The sequence below is a fragment of the Salmo salar genome, chromosome 02 (assembly GCF_965601325.2).
Source record: "Salmo salar chromosome 02, fSalSal1, whole genome shotgun sequence".
In the NCBI taxonomy this organism is placed as follows: domain Eukaryota; kingdom Metazoa; phylum Chordata; class Actinopteri; order Salmoniformes; family Salmonidae; genus Salmo; species Salmo salar.
In genome coordinates this window covers 70,789,161-70,809,467 of record NC_138292.1, presented here as the reverse complement: position 1 = coordinate 70,809,467, position 20,307 = coordinate 70,789,161, and the positions used below count along the sequence as shown (strand labels likewise).

Sequence of the window (20,307 nt, the reverse complement as noted above, 5' to 3'; positions counted from 1 at the left end):
ATAGAATACAATAAAATAGAATAGAATAGATCTTCTGCATGACCTTGCTGCTATGGTGATCCTTCCAGACACACTGTTTCGAAATGTATACATACTCAACAAAAATATAAATGTAGCATGCAACAAATTCTAAGATTTTGCTGAGTTACAGTTCGTATAAGGAAATCTATCAATTGAAATGAATTAATTAGGCCCTAATCTATGGATTTCACATGACTGGTTAGGAGCACAGCCTTGGTAGGCCTGGGAGGGTATAGGCCCACCTACTGGGGAGCCAGGCCCAGCCAATCAGAGTAAGTCTTTCCCACAAAAGGGCTTTATTACAGACATAAATACTCCTCAGCACCCCTCCCCCCTCAGATGATCCCGCAGGTGAAGAAGCCTGATAGGGAGGACCTGGGCTCCCCAGCACAAGGTACATCTGTGTAATGATCATGCTGTTTAAGCATCTTCTTGATACGCCACACCTGTCAGGTGGATGGATAATCTTGACAAATGATCAAACTCTCACTAACAGGGATGTTAACAAATTTGTGCACACCATTTGAGAGAAATACGCTTTTTGTGCGTATGGAACATTTCTGGGATCTTTTATTTCAGCTCGTGAAATATGGGACACTTTACATGTTGCGTTTTATATTTTTGTTCAGTGTAGTTTTAACCTCCCTCTCTCGCTCTGTCATTAGCAAAATAACCAACTATAACAGAGTGCTCCACTGCTCCTAAATTACTGGTAGCAGCCCGCCATTTCCTTTTTCTTCTGTAACAAAAGGTATTTAAAACACAAAGAGATTATTTGTGTCCAAGACTCCTCCTTGTCCCTGCCGGTTTGTGCTGTCTTGCCAACTCCTATGGTCACCGTCACGCTAAACAATGACCATAGAAGTTGGCAAGGCAGCACAATAACAGTTTTGGGAACAGGCTACCTCATTCATCACCATTGAAATCAGGAAAGGCAAAATGCACAGTACAAAAGTGTACTTAATATGTTAAGGTTAGCAGGTTGTATGACTTGGTGGCTGTGCCAGCTAGTGACCACTCTGCAGAGCTGCCTCCAGAACAAGATTCAGGATGAATAACGCTAACTTGCCCTTTCTGCGTCTTGTCTAGCGCCTTCTGCGTTGCCAGGACGACCAAAGGGGCTGACCCCGTCCACGTGACAGAGCGCCTCTCTTCTCCTGCTTCGGGGTGTAGTGTGTGCTGTCTGCTGCCACTGTGACAGATTTGGGGGAAAGAGAAAGTGGTCTGCTCTGGTTTTGCCAGCAGACAGTGGAGTTGGTCGTCTGGACCGAGAGAGCAGTCGGGCATTGAAAGATGGAGCTCTCTGCGGTCGGGGAACGCGTTTTCGCCGCGGAAGCCATTCTGAAACGCCGCGTTCGCAAGGTGAGCATGCCGCCGTTTTTTTTGTCGCTGCAAAAGAGCAGACGTGGGCGAGGGTCTCCGCGGCGTGCTTCGAGGGCGAGAACCGAGGATCTGTTTTTTAATGACAACGGGGAGGCCTTGTTGTAGCTAGTAGCAAGCGGATGCTTCTCTAGCAAGCCGTTTTAGCTAGCCGAGAAGCTAGCAAGTGTGCTGTGCTGATGGTTTGCAGTGAAATGTCGTAAAAAATAGCTAGCTAACGTTGCACAAATGAGTCGGCGTGTAAAGACAACGTAAACTTTAGCTAATTAGCAATGCCAATTAAAATAAAGGCCGGGTTTGCGTTCAATGCAAATCTACGCTTTGTCTTTGACTTTTTACCCAGACAGCTGGACTAGAAATATATGATTGCACCCCGCATACCATAAGCTATCTCGCCAAACCATACATTAAAGTCGACTGTGTGTCATTATTAACTTTAGCTACATAGCAGCTAAATCAGTTTTTCCCTCTAGCTTGGGTAAATGTTTTGTCCGGATGCCAGTGGAACTAATTTGCTAGCCAGCTTGTCTGTGTCTGCTTGATGGTGGTGTTTTGTAGCAGCTTTTCCCTCTAAAATGACAAAACAAGACAGGCATACTAGCCAATTTGTTAGTCAGAACTGAGCCAGTTTATATTAGTCAATGTATTGAGTTACGTATTATTTAGAGTAATACGTTAGTCTTAATATTTATCTTAGTGATCATGAATAGCTAGGTAATAAGAAGCAATTTTTTGCTCATACACTAGCTATAAAATGGCTGAATACAGTATTGAACACTTTTGGGATTTTTCTCATTCCGCTGTACCTTTCTCTCTTCAGTCTCGCCTAGAATACCTAGTGAAATGGAAAGGATGGGCACTGAAGTAAGTGATTGCGTTCCTAACTACAAAATCCATTCAGAATTGTAAATCTTTGCATACCAGCAATCACCTTGTCTGAAGAGACATGTTGTGTTTTATAGTACATATATCCTAGTAGCTACATCTTTAATAGACTTAAACGTCTCCAAGTTATACCATAACATGAAAATGTTAGCCTGAAATCCAGACCTGTTTTGTGCTAACATTCCACTCCTTGTACTCTGTGTCATGTGCCAAACGTGGAGTGGAATGTTAGCACAAACATACTGTTACCCAGGTTATGTAACTGTTGAAATTAAACAATTGTGGCACCTCTTTGCTTTAGACACAGTACCTGGGAACCAGAAGAGAATATCCTGGATGGCAGACTGATCGCAGGATTTGAACAGAAGTGAGTGGAACAGTTAACAGTATTTCAATTCTTACACATTATTCAATTCCTTTAAGACAAGTGATGTTTATGACACGGTAAGGACATTTGACAAATCATCAAAAAGTAACGCAATTCTCTCTCCTGTTCTCCCTCATTTTTCTAGCTCCCCTCTATCTTTCTCTCCTCGTTCCCTCTGTTGCGCTCTCTCTCTCCATCTCTTTCACTCTGTCTATATTTAAACGTCTTATATCTGTGCAAGTCCTCTCTTTGTCTCTTCCTGCCAAACCCACTTCAAAGCACTCTGCTGCTTACAGAGGGATCGTGTTTACATGGAACTAAAATGATCCCGTCAGTAGAAGTGTGTGTGTGTGTGTGTGTGTGTGTGTGTGTGTGTGTGTGTGTGTGTGTGTGTGTGTGTTCAGTCTTAGTCAAACAAACGTCAAACTGTTATTCTTTTAGTTTTTTCTTCATTCAGATCCCTATTAGCTGACGCCATAGCAACCAACCGCTAGCTAGTCGTCCTGGGGTCCGCTGTTCTGCTTTCACACACCCAGTCTGTCTCATATTTCAGCCTATTGCCGATATAGTGCACTACTTTTGACCTGAGCTCATAGGGATTTGGTTAACGGTAAGGCCCTACATAGGGAATATGGTGCGATTTTGGGGCGCCACCCCCGGTCTTTTGATCATCCCTGACTAACTGGAAGTTGGGATGTATGAGAAACAGGATGTTACATTAATAAACTTCTCCCTCAGTTGGCTTTGAACTGTATCAGTGGAGGCCTAGATGTTATTACTTCAATAATTGGCTCAATCCCAATTCAACCCATCCCAGCCTATTGTATCCAGGCAGGCTAGGGTCAGGGTAAGAAACAATCCCAATTCAACCCATCCCAGCCTATTGTATCCAGGCAGGCTAGGGTCAGGGTAAGAAACAATCCCAATTCAACCCATCCCAGCCTATTGTATCCAGGCAGGCTAGGGTCAGGGTAAGAAACAATCCCAATTCAACCCATCCCAGCCTATTGTATCCAGGCAGGCAAGGGTCAGGGTAAGAAACAATCCCAATTCAACCCATCCCAGCCGATTGTATCCCGGCAGGCTAGGGTCAGGGTAAGAAACAATCCCAATTCAACCCATCCCAGCCTATTGTATCCAGGCAGGCAAGGGTCAGGGTAAGAAACAATCCCAATTCAACCCATCCCAGCCGATTGTATCCAGGCAGGCTAGGGTCAGGGTAAGAAACAATCCCAATTCAACCCATCCCAGCCGATTGTATCCCGGCAGGCTAGGGTCAGGGTAAGAAACAATCCCAATTCAACCCTATCCCAGCCGATTGTATCCAGGCAGGCTAGGGTCAGGGTAAGAAACAATCCCAATTCAACCCTATCCCAGCCGATTGTATCCAGGCAGGCAAGGGTCAGGGTAAGAAACAATCCCAATTCAACCCTATCCCAGCCGATTGTATCCAGGCAGGCTAGGGTCAGGGTAAGAAACAATCCCAATTCAACCCATCCCAGCCTATTGTATCCCGGCAGGCTAGGGTCAGGGTAAGAAACAATCCCAATTCAACCCATCCCAGCCTATTGTATCCCGGCAGGCTAGGGTCAGGGTAAGAAACAATCCCAATTCAACCCATCCCAGCCTATTGTATCCCGGCAGGCTAGGGTCAGGGTAAGAAACAATCCCAATTCAACCCATCCCAGCCTATTGTATCCAGGCAGGCTAGGGTCAGGGTAAGAAACAATCCCAATTCAACCCATCCCAGCCGATTGTATCCAGGCAGGCTAGGGTCAGGGTAAGAAACAATCCCAATTCAACCCTATCCCAGCCGATTGTATCCAGGCAGGCAAGGGTCAGGGTAAGAAACAATCCCAATTCAACCCTATCCCAGCCGATTGTATCCAGGCAGGCTAGGGTCAGGGTAAGAAACAATCCCAATTCAACCCATCCCAGCCTATTGTATCCCGGCAGGCTAGGGTCAGGGTAAGAAACAATCCCAATTCAACCCATCCCAACCTATTGTATCCCGGCAGGCTAGGGTCAGGGTAAGAAACAATCCCAATTCAACCCATCCCAGCCTATTGTATCCCGGCAGGCTAGGGTCAGGGTAAGAAACAATCCCAATTCAACCCATCCCAGCCTATTGTATCCCGGCAGGCTAGGGTCAGGGTAAGAAACAATCCCAATTCAACCCATCCCAGCCTATTGTATCCCGGCAGGCTAGGGTCAGGGTAAGAAACAATCCCAATTCAACCCCATCCCAGCCTATTGTATCCCGGCAGGCTAGGGTCAGGGTAAGAAACAATCCCAATTCAACCCATCCCAGCCTATTGTATCCAGGCAGGCTAGGGTCAGGGTAAGAAACAATCCCAATTCAACCCATCCCAGCCTATTGTATCCAGGCAGGCTAGGGTCAGGGTAAGAAACAATCCCAATTCAACCCATCCCAGCCTATTGTATCCCGGCAGGCTAGGGTCAGGGTAAGAAACAATCCCAATTCAACCCATCCCAGCCTATTGTATCCCGGCAGGCTAGGGTCAGGGTAAGAAACAATCCCAATTCAACCCCATCCCAGCCTATTGTATCCCGGCAGGCTAGGGTCAGGGTAAGAAACAATCCCAATTCAACCCATCCCAGCCTATTGTATCCCGGCAGGCTAGGGTCAGGGTAAGAAACAATCCCAATTCAACCCCATCCCAGCCTATTGTATCCAGGCAGGCTAGGGTCAGGGTAAGAAAACATGTAACGTATTTCACTGTTGTGACGTTGACTTTATCGGGTGATTAATTGGAATCCCTTTGATGTTTTTCTCAGAGAGCGTGAGCGAGAACTCAACGGACCAAAGAAGCGGGGACCCAAACCCAAAAATCTTCCTGCCAAGGTATTGTTTTGGATGTTCTTGTCTACCGCTATCACAACCATACCAAAATTAGGATTAGCTGATATATTACCGGTCCCAATGAGAACGTAAGAGCAAGACAAAACCTTTCCTGCTGGAGGTTATGATGATGATTTTCTCCTTTTGAATTTACAACTCACTTTACTTTCATCTCTCTCCTTCTCTCTCCTCCCTTCTCAGGCACGTGGCGCCCAGAAGAGAGAGACCCCCACCACTCGAGCACCTCGCTCCACTTCTTCCTCCTCTCCTCGAGCCCCTTCATCCTCCTTCCCCTCCGCCTCTCCAGCGCCCTCCCCTAAACTCAACTCCCTGGCAGCGACACACAAGCTGAAGAAAGACATTCGACGCTGCACTAGTATGTCCCGCCGCCCCTTACCTCGCCCCGACCCCCTTGCCACTCCCGGATCCTTCTCCGGCCCCAGTGGGTTCCCCTCGCGGCCCCCCGTCTCCCCCTTCTCAGAGACCGTCCGCATCCTCAATCGTCGCGTCAAACCACGCGAGGTCAAACGGGGTCGCATCATCCTAAACCTCAAGGTCATCGACAAACCAGGAAGTGGAGGCGGAGGAAGGGGCGGCGGGGGTAACCGGAGGGCGCCATCCGGCTCCATGTCCCTCCAAGGGGGTCGTCAGAACATCCCCTCCCGAAATAGGATCATAGGGAAGAGGAGTGGAGAGGCTCCGTACCGGCCCTTCCAGCCCATGCTGGGGTTTCCCATGTACGGGAAGCCGTTTGGTCTCCAGTGTGGCGGCCCCGGACCTCTACACCTTCCACACTCAGCCACAGGCTCCAGCACTGGGACCTCAGGGGCTAGGGACACCCAGCCACCCCCCTCTCCCTCCAGCTCCAGTGGATCCACCACACCCGGCCAGAACCATCCTACCCCTCCTGGACCCGCCACTGGGGCCTCTGGGTCGGCTCCCAACTTGAGCGCCCAGGCTTCGGCCTCCTCTGCCCAGTCTACCCCTAGCCACCCCCCAGAGCTCCAGAAGAACCAGAACGCTGAACAAGGACCAACCCCCCTCCTCCCCTCCCTCTCCTTTGCTTCCGGGTCCTCCTCTTCCTCCTTTGATGAGGAGGAGGATGATGCTGATGCTCTGGACCTTTCCGCGCCTCAGGAGGGTAAGAGGAAGCTTCGCCGTCGGCGCCGGCAGAAACGCCAGCCGCCCTCCGTCAGTACCGCCTCCCCCCCTCACCCCCCTGGCGCCTGCCCCTTGATCTCCAATCCTCAGAGGGTCCCCGCCGAGGGCGACCCTGACTGGCACCCAGAGATGGTGGCGAGCAGCGCCAACGTGGTCGTGACCGACGTCACCACCAACCTCCTCACCGTCACTATCAAAGAGTTCCCCTCCCCCTCATCCCGCCCCTCCTCCCCCCAACCAATACTCCCAGAAAATACCACCTCCTCACCCCCCCCACCACCACCCCCACTGAAGAACCCCCCCACAGTCCAAGCCATAGGAAGAGATTAAAGAAGTGGAGATGAATGAATTAGCCTGGCTCCCTGATCTGTTTGTGCTGTCTTGGCCAACTCCTGTGGTCATTGTCTGGGACCAGGCTAGGGAGTAATGCTATTTTAACACAGAAGGTAAAACAAAAAAAACTTCCAATAATAATGAAATTCAGGCCATTGAATATTGAAGAAGAGCGTTATTTTTTTGAACAGAACTATAAAAAGCTAACAGCAGGGCGTGCAATATACATCTATAATAATGCTGATTGTCTAGCTTTATGCAGCATGATTTCTCTTCTGAGGATCAATAAAGTTTATTCAATTCATGTCCACTCTCACAACCTTGACTGTTTGGAGGCTGGTAATAGAAACCTTCAGTCATAATAACGTTCAAATCAATTCAATCTTTATTGTAGGGAAATTCATACAACCAATAACAGTGTTTTGTTGTTTGTTCATATTTATACCCATTTTTTCCATTGGAAGTCCAACTCTGTAAGGTTTAAATGAGGTGATGAAATGACGTTGCACTTGCTTTGTTGGGCTTCGGCAATACTGCATTTCTACATTGAGATATTTAGCAACGCACTTGACTCCATTAGTGACAACAACCGTATTCTGTATCATTTCCGTATCCAATATCCACATGTGAATTACAAGCCCTTCTTTTTTTCCTCTCTCTCGAATGCACAGGCCTATATAAGTATATATTTATATGCACGCACAATGTTAATTCAGCTGCAAAAAGAATAGAAATAAGTGGTGAAAGCATAGAAAGTTAAGTTATTGCTTTTCTTATTGCCATGTTCCAACGCCTGCCTTTAACTCGCTGTCGCCTTCAAGATTCCGGAATGTTCAGTATTCCTGGAACCTCAGTCAAGACTCTAAACTGACTCTCTAATTATTTAAGCCGTAGACTGCATGGAGTGGGATTAATGATGATGTAGTATGTAACCTATCCACCGTGAACACGTCTGTTTGTACCTACCAGATATTCTCTGCATCATGTCTGTACCTACCTACCAGATATTCTCTGTGGAATAACCTGTAGTCCAAACCTCTCAATGGCCTTCTGAACCAGTTTGTGTTGGCGTTCTGATATCCTGGTCCCAGATCTGACCATCTTCTGGTGCTGCCCCTGTTTCTATAGGGCCCCTCTCTCTCTCTCTCTCTGTCTGGTGTATTTGTACAATATTATTACAATATTTAAAAGCATGTGTTGCCTTATAGCTGCTCAGTTCCAACTCCACTGCATCTCGTCCGTATACTGTATTAGATAGCTGGTTGATTGTCGTCTAGTCTTTGATACTGTGATAATAATAATACACATCCTACCACAAACGCATCATCATTCAGCTGTTAATGGATAAAAACATTCTCTTGACTGTCATTGGCTAAACCAGTAGATTCTCTTGACTGTCATTGGCTAAACCAGTAGATTCTGTTGACTCATTGGTTGAGCCAGTAGGAGTGTTCATGTACTTCTTGGTGATGTTTTAACAGTTGATATAAATAGGTAGCACAACTTGACATAGTGGCCTACATTTATACCAAGCAGGGCTCTAGATTTCTCTTTTTTTTTTTTTTTATCTTTCTTTTTTAATTTGTCAATTTTTGGATGTAATTTCAAGAGCCATGTCATTGGCACTTTAATGTAATGACAAGAAGCCGACCTGAAGAATCAAATATGAAATGTGTGTCCATGTAAACTGTTTTATGGGGGGGGGGGGGTTCATTTCGAGGGCTTTTGCTTATGTACCTCATTATATATTTTTGAATGAAGTGTAACGTGGATGCTTTACCTTTTTAATAATGACCTTTTATTGTTATTGTTGTTTTTGATTTATGTCCAATATGGGTTTGATAAGAATGGAAAACCCCTGATTTTTTAATGAATTATAAATGTGTGTCAAGACTGCAGTTTATGTCTCGTAATATGAATGATGTACATTGAATTGTGTTAATGGTAATAATGATGATAATGACGAGGATAATGTCGACGGTAACGTTGTAATAATGTAGCTGAAGCATGTTTTGCGAGCCCTTATTGTACAGGTAAGGTGAGCGTGGTCATGTTGACGTTCGTTCGTTGTTGCTTTCTGTATATGTTCTGTTGTGCGAGGCTTTTTAATAAAGAACACCTCCAAGACAGTTCTTTTTGTCGTTCATCTCTTCAGTTCTTTACAGAGGAGTTCTCTGACCTCTTATATGGTGATTCTTGTGAGTTTATCACTAAGATTCCATTTGGAGATTCAATCTGGAATCTTGGCTTTCAGCTGAAGGAGAAAGTTGTGTGTGATTCTCTATGGCTGGTTTCCAGGGCCCAGGTCAAGCCTAGTCCTAGACTTAGAGCAGTAGGTCTGAGGAAACTGGCCTGAGCTCAGACCACTGTGTTGGTAGTTCCCTGATGGTCCACATGGTGGCACTGTTAACACAGGTCACATGGGCAGGGTTTTTGCTCTTAGCCTGCATTCTCAGAAAAGGTTTGAAGAGATGCAGGTTGGGGCGATGGTTGTGCTTCCAGGGCTTTGGTGGCCTTCAGGGGTCAGTCACGGAACACAGAAGTTGAGAGAATATCTGTGGACACACTACTGTGAGCAAAGATTGTCCTTCCCACGACATGTTTTAAGTTCCTAGGTATACACATCACAGACAAACATCAGACAGCCTGGTGAGGAAGATGCAACAGTCATCCAGAACCCTGACAAACTTTTACAGATGCACAATTGAGAGGATCCTGTCGGGCTGAATCACAGCCTGGTACGGCAACTGCACCGCCCACAACCACAGGGTTCTCCAGAGGGTGGTGCGGTCTGCACAATGCATCACCTGGGGCAAACTACCTGCCCTCCATGATACCTACAGCACCCGATGTCACAGGAAGGCCAAAAAGATCATCAAGGACATCAACCACCCGAGCCACTGCCTGTTGACCCCACTATCATCCAGAAGGTGAGGTCAGTACAGGTGCATCAAAGCTGGGACCGAGAGACTGAAAAACAGCTTCTATCTCAAGGCCATTAGACTGTTAAACAGCCATCACTAACTCAGAGGCTGCTGCCTACATTGAGACCCAATCAAGTGCCACTTTAATAAATGGATCACTAGTCACTTTATACAATACCACTCTAAATAATGGTACTTTAATAATGTTTACATATCTTACATTAGTCATATCACATGTATATACTGTATTTTATATCATCTATTGCACCTTGCCTATCCCGCTCGGCCATGCTCATCCATATATTTCTATGTACATATTCTCATTCATCCCTTTAGATTTGTGTGTATTAGGTAGTTGTGGAATTGTTAGATTACTTGTTAGACATTACTGCACTGTCGGAACTAGAAGCACAAGCATTTCCTTACACTCGCATTAACATCTGCTAACCATGTGTATGTGACCAATAAAATGTGATTCGATTTGTATGCCTTGTCTACTATCGTCCTATTCTACCACACTCCTCACCTTCAATCCTTCATCTCCCTTTAGCATCCATGTCCTCAACTCTTCTACCACCTTCTCCCATCCAGCCCACCCATACTCTGGCAGGCCACCCATGGTCCCCTCTCCTCTCCCGACCCCAGCCAGCCCTGCTCTGGATGGCCTCAATCCTCTCTAGTTTGGTCTCCCCATTCCTCCTCCATTCTCTCCCAGAACCAGCCCATCCTCCCTTCTCCTCACCCTCTCTCCTCTCACCATCTCTGGCTGGCCTCCCATTGCGGTTTAGGGACTGGACAGATGGGACTTCCTAGTGGGATGGCTGCCACTCCAGGACATCTACAGCACCCGGTGTCACAGGAAGAAGAAGAAGATCATCAAGGACCTCAGCCACCCACGTCTTGGCCTGTTCACCCCGCTACCATCTAGAACCCGGAGACAGTACAGGTGCATCAAAGCTGGGACTGAGAGACTGAAAAACAGCTTCTATCACCAGGCCATCAGACTGTTAAATAGTCACCACTAGCCGGCCTCAGTACTCTGTCTTGAACTTAGTCACTGTTACTAACCGGCTACCACCCGGTTACTCAACCCTGCACCTTAGAGACTGCTGCCCTATGTACATAGTCATGGAACACTGGTCACTTTAATCATGTTTACATATTGTTTTACCCCCTTCATATGTATATAATATATTCTAGTCAAGGCTTATCCTAACTATTGCTGTACACACCTTTTCTATTCATAAACTGTCCACACTGTCTATGCACACCATCATATACATACACTGAGTATACAAAACATTATGAACACCTGCTCTTTCCATGACATAGACTGACCAGGTGAATCCAGATGAAAGCTATGATCCCTTATTGATGTCCCTTGTTAAATCCACTTCACTCAGTGTAGATTAAGGGGAGGGGACAGGTTAAAGAAGGATTTTTAAGCCTTGAGACATGAATTGTGTATGTGTGTCATTCAGAGGGTGAATGGACAAGACAACATATTTATACCAGGCACACTGGCTTGTTACGGGAACTGCAATACTGCCGGGTTTTTCACGCTCAACAGTGTCCTGTGTGTATCAAGAATGGTCCACCACCCAAAGGACATCCAGCCAACTTGACACAACTATAGGAAGCATTGGTGACAACTTGGGCCAGCATCCCTGCGGAACGCTTTCGACACGTAGAGTCCATGCCACGACAGAGTGTGGCTGTTCTGAGTGGGGATTTACATTTACTTAATTTAGCAGACGCTCTTATCCAGAGCGACTTACAAATTGGGTTTGTCTGTATTGTTTTGTGTTGTTAGATATTACTACACAGCTGGAGCTAAAAACATAACAATTTCGCTGCACCTGTGATAAAATCTGCAAAATATTTACGCGACCAATAACGTTTAATTTGATTTGATTTACTAGAGTATATTGTCCAGACAGACTAGACTAGACTCGTGCTGTGCGTGGGGGATACCGTATCGAAGCGTCGGTTTATGTTCCGGTCTGGTAATAGAGGATGTATGCCCCATACACTCATCTGCTGTGAGCGCGCACATACACACACACAATCCATAAACGGGTGTAGTATTTCGGCCTCTCTCTCTCTCTCTCTCAATCACACACACACACACACACACACACACACACACACACACACACACACACACACACACACACACACACACACACACACACACACACACACACACACACACACACACACCCTCTATCGTATTAGATGATGTTTATAATGTTATTTGCCTCTTCACCTCCAATGACGCATCCCACACACACACACACCCTCCACTCCCTCGTCTGTCTCCCCGCCTACCTGTCACGGTTCCCATAGTAACTACGGACGGAGGACAAGAGCGGAGCTTAGCAACACCGAGAGAGGGAGACGGTCTTTCGATTTAGGCCTGCTGACAGAACAATCGGTATTTCTACATTTAGAGAAAAACGCAACAAACGCGTCTGTCAACCGCTGTCGTTTGTTTTCTGCGCGTTTGGAGGTGGGTTTTTTTTTGGTGGGGGGGGGCGTATTATAATATAGGCCTAGGTTATTCGTTTTATTTAATCATATAAAAAAGCAGGTAGATTAATCAACTGATAGGCTATCGAGGAGCGGATTATGAAATCGCACGAGTGATGTTGGCTATAGCATTTTCATAGCCTAATGTAATCTAGATTGTGAGGGGGAAAAACTGACCTTATTTTTCAATATAATCTATCTTTCCAACGGAATTTGATCTCTGATTTGTAGGCTAATCTATCGATGCTTTAGCCCATCTCGCCACGCTGCCGCTATGAAGTTCGTTGTCGTCTTGGTCGGTGCTGGATCCGTGGTCTTCCTCGGCGCGGTCATCTGCATCATCGCCAGTGTTTACCCGCGGAAAGCTGCCGCTCATCAGGACCTGTCCGACAACGCGACTCTGTCTGCTGAGCCCTTGTTTTCCCTGGGCTCCGTGGCTCACGCCGGTCCATTGGGCGCTCTCCATGGTGCTGAATCCTACGAGGGCGGCGGAGGAGGCGGCTTGGGGCTCGGGCTGGGGGGTCCCTCCACTCTCAACGAGCTCAGCCCCGGGGAGGTGACCGGTGGTGGTGGTGGAGGGGCGCCGAAACAGTTCAGTTTCAGCCGGCTCATCTGCACTCCGATTCCCGCCGGAGAATGCAAGCCCAAGAGCATGAAGCAGCAGGCGGACGACCCTTCACTCTATGTGGATGAAGACTGGAGCTTCCTCCGGACCACCGCGGACGACCTCCGGCAGACCGTGGTGCAGCAGAACGGCCAGATACTCATGGATCAGCGGACCATCCGTGAGCTGACGGGGAAACTGTCGGAGTGCGAGAGCGGCCTGGAGGACGGGAGTCCCGGGCACTCCGAGCGGAGCCTGGGGGCCTGGGCGGGCAACCGCCGACTCATGGCCGGGGATGATGTGAGCTCGTCGGCTGCTGTGCAGCTGCAGACCGCTAGAGCCGTGGAGGAGCTAGAGAGGGCCATTCTCAACCTGAAAGACCGCATCGAGAAACTGGAGGTGGGTTGGGTGAATATTGAGTATAGCTTACCCTATAGCCCAAAGCCACAGACTGTAGTCGTATACAGTCTCGATATAAGCTAGCTACAGGCAAGCGTATGAATAGGCTACTTTTGTAAAAAGTTTCAATAGTAGAGATAATGCGCCTTGGAGAGCGTATAACACACGTTAGCGCCTTGAGGTGCGCTTTTAATAGGCTTAGCCTATATGTCCCAGTGTGTTTTATAATGTCTTGATCATCTCCAGTCAGTCGCTGAGCTAGGCCTATAGGCTATAGCCTACTACGGTTAGCCTATGGATTATTTATATGATCAAGGGAGATTTATGCAATATGACTATATGGCTACTGATTGCTTGTCCCCAAACAAAGTGAATCTTTCAGTAGATAATCCAGAATAATGAAAAACATGTCGCCACCAATTGTTAGCAATATCCAACACCGACAGAAAGACAGACAGACATGTTGCACAACCCAACGTCTCAACCTTATGCAACAAATAGGCTACAATATCAGCGCGGAAACAGAGGCGCACCAATTCTAGAACCTCCACTTGGCGCGCCCGTGATGCATGGGGCGAGGCATAGGCTATATCACGTGATAACGAGGTAAATGCCCATGGGTCTAGTATTCCTAACGGCTAGAATATCCAAATGACATCAATTATTTGATTGACTTCAGGACCTCCAACTCACCCCTACCCTCCCTCCTCCCTCCCTCCTGACTTTATCGACATCAGGACCCCTGACTCCCTCCCTCCCTCCTCCACCTCTCCTCCACATCCATCCATCCATCCATCCATCCAACCATCCAACTCACAGCCTCTCTCATCAGCATCATTACACTCACCCAGTCCCTCAGCGCAAGGGGATATAGTTTCTTTCATTTGCTGTCTCTCCCCCCTCACCACGCAGCTCTTACATCCGCATCCGTCCACATCAATAAAATATGAAGGGATGCTGGATGAAGAGAGGAGAGACCTTGAGACTTAAGCCATACTGTGTGTGTGTGTGTGTGTGTGTGTGTGTGTGTGTGTGTGTGTGTGTGTGTGTGTGTGTGTGTGTGTGTGTGTGTGTGTGTGTGTGTGTGTGTGTGTGTGTGTGTGTGTGTGTGTGTGTGTGTGTGTGTGTGTCTGTATGTGTGTGCACCTGTGTTTTTTGTACGTGTCAGAGAGAGAAAGAGAGAGGTGAGAGAGGGAGAGAGAGAGAGAGGTGAGAGAGCTAGGGAGGGTGAGGAAGATAGAGAGGGAGAGAAAGAGAGAGAGAGAGAGAGAAAGGACATAGAGTAAATGAGAGAGGATGAGATTAAGAGAGAGAGAGAGAAAGAGAGAGAGAAAGAGAGAGAGAGAGAGAGGAAGAGAGATGAGAAAGAGAGATGGAAAGAGGGAGAGTCAGTCTGATGTAAGAGAGGCTATTTTATTGCTTGAGACACTTAACATTTCCCAGTGCATTCTAACATACTGCACAGTCCAGGAACAGTGAGTATGAATGTAGTCTATAGCTGTCCAGGCATTCAATCTCTCCTCACGCCAACTCTCTCTCTCTCTCTCTCTCTCTCTCTCTCTCTCTCTCTCTCTCTCTCTCTCTCTCTCTCTCTCTCTCTCTCTCTCTCTCTCTCTCTCTCTCTCTCTCTGTCTCTGTCTCTCTTTCCCTCTCTCTGCCTCCCATCTTCTCTTTCAGTCTGTCTGTCTGTGTGTCTGTCTGTGTGTATGTCTGTGTGCATGTCTCTGTGTGTGTGTGTCTGTCTCCTGTTGCTCTCTTGTCACAACCATCTCACTTTACTCGTACTTAGTTGCTCTCTCTCTCTCATACTCTTTCTCTCTCTCTCTCTCTCTCTCTCTCTCTCTCACTTTCTCTCATACTCTGTCTCTCTTTCTCCATCCTTCCTCGTTCACCTACACCTACTCATTTCTCTCTCCCTTCCTCTCTATTCACCTCCTCTCTCTCTCCACTTTTACCCTATCTCTATCTGCGTGCCTGTCTTTCTTTTCGTTGTTTCCTTAAAGATGCAGTAAGTCATGTCAGAAGCTAGCAGATTCATTACTTACCAACAACAGCTGAACATTCCAATAAAACTACACCACATAATTGTCTAACAACAATATCTAGAATCCAGCAAGTAAGTGTAGTGGGTCAGAGTGCAATATTTATTTAGTTTCAAAGCACAAATGTTTGTTAGCATATTTCTCAACCTGGCTAACCAAGAGGTTAACTATGCAGGGAGACATCCTGCCCCGCTAATTGCAAGGGGGTTGCCTAGCAACACAAACCTCTGAGAGAGTCAAAGTCTGCATTGCATGACAAATTCCCATGATTAGTAAATCTGTATCTCGCAAAATAACTAGATACAGCGCATTCAGGAAATATTCAGACCCCTTCACCTTTTCCACATTTTGTTATGTTACAGCCTTATTCTAAAATGGATTAAATTGTATTTTTCCTTTCATCAATCTAAACATAATACAAAACCTGAAATATTACATTTACATACATTAAGTATTCAGACTCTTTACTCTGTACTTTGTTGATGCACATCTCTCTCTGTCTCTGTCTGTCTCTCTCTCTCTCTCTCTCTCTCTGTATCTCTCTCTCTCTCTCTCTCTGTATCTCTCTCTCTCTGTCTCTCTCTCTCTGTCTCTCTCTCTCTCTGTCTGTATCTCGCTCTCTCTCTCTCTCTCTCTCTCTCTCTCTCTCTGTATCTCTCTCTCTCTCGGTCTCTGTCTCTCTGTCTCTCTGTCTATCTCTCTCTTTGTATCTCTCTCTCTCTGTCTCTCTCTCTCTCGGTTCTCTCTCTCTCTCTCTCTCTCTCTCTCTCTGTCTCTCTCTGTCTCTCTCTGTCTCTCTCTGTCTCTGTCTCTCTCTCTCTCTCTCTCTGTATCTCTCTCTCTCTCTGTCTCTCTCTCTCTCTGTCTCTCTCTCTCTCTCTGTCTCTCTCTCTCTCTGTCTGTATATCTCTCTCTCTCTCTCTCTCTCTCTCTCTCTCTCTCTGTCTCTCTCTGTCTCTCTCTCTCTGTATCTCTCTCTCTCTCGGTCTCTGTATCTCTCTCTCTCTCGGTCTCTGTCTCTCTGTCTCTCTCTGTATCTCTGTCTATCTCTCTCTTTGTATCTCTCTCTCTCGGTCTCTCTCTCTCTCTCTCTGTCTATCTCTCTCTCGGTCTCTCTCTCTCTCTCTCTCTCTCTCTCTCTCTCTCTCTCCGTGTCTCTCTCTCTGTCTCTCTCTCTGTATCTCTCTCTCGGTCTCTGTCTCTCTGTCTCTCTCTGTATCTCTGTCTATCTCTCTGTATCTCTCTCTCTCTCTCTGTCTCTCTCTCTCGGTCTCTCTCTCTCTCTCTGTCTCTCTGTCTCTGTCTCTGTCTCTCCCTCCTTGCACAATCACAACCTCCTCTTCTCTTTCTCTCTCCTCTCACAGTTGGAGATCGGCCCTGCTGCCCTCAACCTCTCCGTTGAGACTCCATCCCCCAGCGCCGGCGTGGGCATCAGCAGTGGCATCGGTACTAAAGTTCAAGGGTCACCGTCATCAGCATCAACGACAGGAGGCGGTAGTGTCTCCTCGGGGGGGCGAAAGGCCCCTGGGGGCCCTGGCAGAGGAGGTGGAGGCCCCTGGAAGGACCTGGAAGGAGAGCTGGAGAGGAAGATTGAGATGCTGGAGAAAGAGCGGAAGGCGCTGAGGAAGGAGACACAGACACATCACAAACAGATAGACCAAGGGATTGATACTCTACACCACCGCATTGCAGAGCTGGAACAGAGTGAGTGGAACAGAAAGGGGGAGGAGGGAGGAGGGGTACTATAGGGAACTAAAAGAAGGTCAAATAAATTGAGCCCAGGTTTGCTAGAATGCAAAGTAGATAAGAAGGACAAAACGGTGACTTCTTCTTTTACTACAACTACTACTACTATCCTTTTCACAGAGCCAAATGTAAACCATCTCTCCATACTGTCTCTCCTTCAGGTCTGACAGAGTACAACTACCCAGACGGCTATGTCCTCTCCTTCCCCGTGAGGACCAGATACATGTACGGCCTGGTGCGGAGAGAAATGCCGGAGATGTATGCCTTCACCGCCTGCGTCTGGCTCAAGGTGAAAGAGGGGGGTATCGGCACCCCCTTCTCCTACTCCGTCCCGGGACAACCCAACGAGCTGGTGCTGCTGCAGGGGATACACAACCCTGTAGAGCTTCTTATCAACGACAAGGTAGGAGTGTGTGTGTGTATCATTATCAGTTATCTCCTCCTATTGTTCATACTTGTATAGTTTTATGAATAACATTGATTGGTCGATTGATTGATTGATCGACTGATTGGTGATTGAGCTAAATGTCCCTTCCCTCACTTCTAGGTGGCTCAGCTGCCCCTGTCCCTTGCCCAGGGTGTGTGGGAGCACATATGTTTGAGCTGGACCCTCAGAGACGGGGTATGGAAGGCCTACCAGGGAGGGAAGCTGAAGGGGCGCGGAGAGGGGCTGGCCGCATGGCACCCCATCAAGCCAGGAGGAGTGCTCATTCTGGGGCAGGAGCAGGTGGGTGAGAGGGATGGAGGTCTGGAGGGGTGGAGAGTTAGAGGGATGAGTGATGGAGGGTGGGAGAGTTAGAGGGATGGAGGTCTGGAGGGGTGGAGAGTTAGAGGGATGGAGGTCTGGAGGGGTGGAGAGTTAGAGGGATGGAGGTATGGAGGGGTGGAGAGTTAGAGGGATGGAGGTCTGGAGGGGTGGAGAGTTAGAGGGATGGAGGTCTGGAGGGGTGGAGAGTTAGAGGGATGGAGGGGTGGAGAGTTAGAGGGATAGAGTGATGGAGGGGTGGAGAGTTAGAGGGATGGAGGTCTGGAGGGGTGGAGAGTTAGAGGGATGGAGGTATGGATGGGTGGAGAGTTAGAGGGATAGAGTGATGGAGGGGTGGAGAGTTGGAGTGATGGAGGGGTGGAGAATTAGAGGGATGGAGGTCTGGAGGGGTGGAGAGTTAGAGGGATGGAGTGATGGAGGGGTGGAGAGTTAGAGGGTTGGAGGTCTGGAGGGGTGGAGAGTTAGAGGGATGGAGTGATGGAGGGGTGGAGAGTCAGATGGATGGAGGTCTGGAGGGGTGGAGAGTTAGAGGGATGGAGATCTGGAGGGGTGGAGAGTTAGACGGATGGAGGTCTGGAGGGGTGGAGAGTTAGAGGGATGGAGGTATGGAGGGGTGGAGAGTTAGAGGGATGGAGGTATGGAGGGGTGGAGAGTTAGAGGGATGGAGGTATGGAGGGGTGGAGAGTTAGAGGGATGGAGGTATGGAGGGGTGGAGAGTTAGAGGGATAGTGTGATGGAGGGGTGGAGAGTTAGACGGATGGAGTGATGGAGGGGGGAGAGTTAGAGGGATGGAGGTATGGAGGGGGGGAGAGTTAGAGGGATAGAGTGATGGAGGGGTGGAGAGTTAGAGGGATGGAGTGATGGAGGGGTGGAGAGTTAGACGGATGGAGTGATGGGTGGTGGAAGGATGGAGGGGTGGAGGGATGAGAGATTGAGGGGGAGGTGGCTTATCTTGTGGCAAGAGCAAGTGAGAAGGGTGGGGTTGAGGTGGAGGGTGGAGTAGTGGAGGAATGGAGAGATGGATGGGGTGGAGTGATAGAGGGATAGAAGGGTAATAAGAAACCTTGAGAGGAACCAGAGTTTTCTGGCTGGCTGGCTGGGTGGATGGGTGGCTGGCTGGCTGGATGGGTGGATGGGTGGCTGGCTGGCTGGCTGGGTGGCTGGCTGGCTGGCTGGCTGGGTGGATGGGTGGCTGGGTGGCTGGCTGGATGAGTTGTATTGTAATCCCTGATCTCTCTCTTTCTCTTTCACTCTCTATCATCTCTATCATATTATATTTCCTCTCTAGGACACGCTGGGCGGTCGTTTCGACGCTTCCCAGGCCCTGGTTGGGGAGCTCTCCCAGTTCAACCTGTGGGACAGGGTCCTGAAGCCTGCTGAGGTATCCGCTCTGGCTGCCTGTTCCTTGGGCACACTGGGCAACGTGGCCCCCTGGACAGACCAGGACGTGGAGGTCTACGGAGGGGCCACCAAGGAGGCTGTGGACCCCTGCAACCAGCCACCCCGGGCCAGCCCCAGCTCCAGCCCTAAACAGTGAAGGGTTAGATGGGTTGGTAGAGGGGTCTCTTGGTTGTTATAAAGGGGGCTCAGTGAGGCCAGAGGGGTTAGCTGGTTTGTTGATGCTCCTCATAAGAGGGGGGTTTGAGGTGTTTTTCTGGGGCAGGGGTTGTGTGATGGGGAACTGGGGTAGAGATGGAGAGTCAGTTGAGTTGTTTTAAAGGGGCATTGCTCTTTCCAAGAGAGGGTGGGTGTGCTTGAGGAGGCTTTTCGGAGGGTCTGGGATCAGGGGGAGTAGAGATTAGTTGAGTAGGTGTGTCATTATCTGGTGGGTTGTGTGTTGTTATCTGGGTGTTGTTCACCCACTGAAGGTGTTAACATCAACAGCGCTACAGCTGTTGAGAACAACACCCAGACTAGCTTTAGCTCCGCGGCGATGTGGGAAGATGTTAAGGAAAAGGTGCTGTTTCTTTTCACCCCTCTGATTTGTGTATTAAAGAGTTGGGTGGGCGGGTGGGTGGGTGGGTGGGGGTGGGGGAGGGGGGGGGGGTTCTCAGGGGGGGGGGGGTTCCCCCAGGGAAGAGCTACATACGCCTCATCTCATCTCATCACATCACGTGTTCTGAAGCTTGTGCTTCTAACTTTGAAATAGGGATTTTCTTCTGCTTTTGGAGATGTGGCGCCAGTGTTGCTACTCAACTGTGTTTCTGATCAACAACAGCTCGTTAAAAGTGGGTGTTTGGATTTCTTTTTCTACTGCGCATTTTGTTGATTTTCTTTGCAGCAA

At 48.2% G+C, this 20,307-nt stretch overlaps 1 protein-coding gene across 1 annotated transcript; it reads left to right on the top strand.

Moving 5' to 3' along the window:
• The first annotated feature begins 863 nt into the window (after positions 1-863).
• On the top strand, positions 864-20,025 carry LOC106591467 (uncharacterized). Its single transcript, XM_082969404.1, has 10 exons — positions 864-1,383; positions 2,222-2,265; positions 2,588-2,653; positions 5,453-5,519; positions 5,718-7,004; positions 12,684-13,469; positions 16,876-17,215; positions 17,419-17,660; positions 17,805-17,984; positions 19,312-20,025. The coding sequence occupies exons 1-10, from the start codon at positions 1,315-1,317 to the stop codon at positions 19,558-19,560; spliced, it is 3,330 nt and encodes a 1,109-aa protein (XP_082825530.1). The 5' UTR covers positions 864-1,314; the 3' UTR covers positions 19,561-20,025.
• Positions 20,026-20,307: the final 282 nt, after the last annotated feature.